Below are 1,439 nucleotides of genomic sequence, written 5' to 3'. Positions count from 1 at the left end.
GGTGTCAGTGGGTGACAGCACCCCATACGGTCCCCAGTTGCACCCCGGGGTGCCATGTCCCACCTCTGCCAGCCATAAACTCCTCCAGGTACCGGGCCCATGTCCCCGGGTGAGGGTGAAGCTTGTTCATCAGGTCAAAGTGGTAGAAGGAGACGGCCACGTCCTTGGCATTGCGCCCCACATAGATCATCTGCAGGGAGCACGGTGACACCTGGGGACTTGCAAGGTCCTGGCAGGGGCAGATCACCCCTCTATCTCCACTGGGTCCCGGCAGGTACGTCCCCTCCTGCCCATTACCTTGCAGCAGTTTTCCCAGAGGGATTTGGGCAAGATGTGAGCGGGGATGTGGGTCTTGATGATGCGAGGGGATGTCATGGCCTCCAGCTGCTCCGTGCCTGCAAAGGACGTTCTCTCCAGGAGCATTCCCACTGACAATGGGGTGCCCACCACCCCAAAACCAAAACCTGCCCCCCATCTGACCCCCACTGCCTCTGTTACCTGATGGCATCTGCCCAGGGGCGGCGAACTCCAGCATGGGCACTCGGTTGACTATGGCGTCCTGCTTGCATTTTTCGGGGTCACCGGCTTTCAGGATCATGTCCACGATCTCACTGACCCAGGTGGTGCCTGGTGAGGAGAGCTTTAGTGTCTGGAGGGTGCTGTTCCCACTGGACTCTCATCATGGCCCCCACATCCCAGATTGGGGCCACTCACCGGATTTGGGGAAGGTGACCACCACGATGTCCTCGGGGCGACTCTGGAAGGCGTCCACCCGCTCCCAGCCATGGGCGAAGGCGCAGACCATGGGGACACCGTGCACCGTGCTCCAGGGCTGCCGCAGGTAGGTGTCCGAATCTGCCATCCTGATGGGGACAGGGGGACGTAGGGGTGCTGGTGAGCGTCACCGAGCCACGTCATCCCCTGGGGTGTCCCCAAAACCCCTGCTGAGCCCCCCCATCCTGGCCATGGGAAGGAAAGCACTCCCTGTTTGTTCATGCCCCGGGAGCTGGCACCTATCTCCTGTGGGGATTTTGGGGGCTGGCACAGAGGGGCCAGGAAAGGGAGCACCTTGTGCCTCACCTGAGCTCCGTTTCGGGGTGGCAGGGAGGAAGTGTTGAGGATGGGCTCCTTGGCCAAGGGCAGGTCCCTGCGGGAGCGCTGTGAGTCATAAAACAACAAAATCAAACAGGGTGAGCCTTGACCCAGGAGGGCCGGGGTGCCCCTGGCCGGGGGCCGCCCCTGTCCCCCTCCTAGAGTTTTTGGACTCTGGCAGGGGCACCCAGCGTGTCCCAGCTTTGCTCTCCCTCATTCCTCCCCCAGTTTTCTATCACACAGCAGCACAAGGAAGCCTTGTTCGGGCTTCTCCGAGCTCCCCCGCGTCCCCCTACAGCTTTTGGGCACCCCAAAACAGGCCGACCCCCCAGACCCGGGGATCTCCC

General features: G+C 62.1%; 1 protein-coding gene across 1 annotated transcript; it reads right to left on the bottom strand.

Moving 5' to 3' along the window:
• Window positions 1-28: 28 nt before the first annotated feature.
• LOC104533541 (sulfotransferase family cytosolic 1B member 1-like) lies at window positions 29-862 on the bottom strand (the record flags this gene model as incomplete). Its single annotated transcript, XM_010192116.1, has 4 exons — window positions 715-862; window positions 499-627; window positions 298-395; window positions 29-190 (listed from the first exon to the last, which is right to left on the bottom strand). Coding segments are annotated over exons 1-4 (537 nt in total), but the record flags the coding sequence as incomplete, so codon positions are not given.
• Window positions 863-1,439: the final 577 nt, after the last annotated feature.

The sequence above is a fragment of the Mesitornis unicolor genome, unplaced genomic scaffold (assembly GCF_000695765.1).
Source record: "Mesitornis unicolor isolate BGI_N332 unplaced genomic scaffold, ASM69576v1 Scaffold46440, whole genome shotgun sequence".
Lineage (NCBI taxonomy): Eukaryota > Metazoa > Chordata > Aves > Mesitornithiformes > Mesitornithidae > Mesitornis > Mesitornis unicolor.
This window is presented reverse-complemented; position numbering and strand designations above follow the sequence as displayed.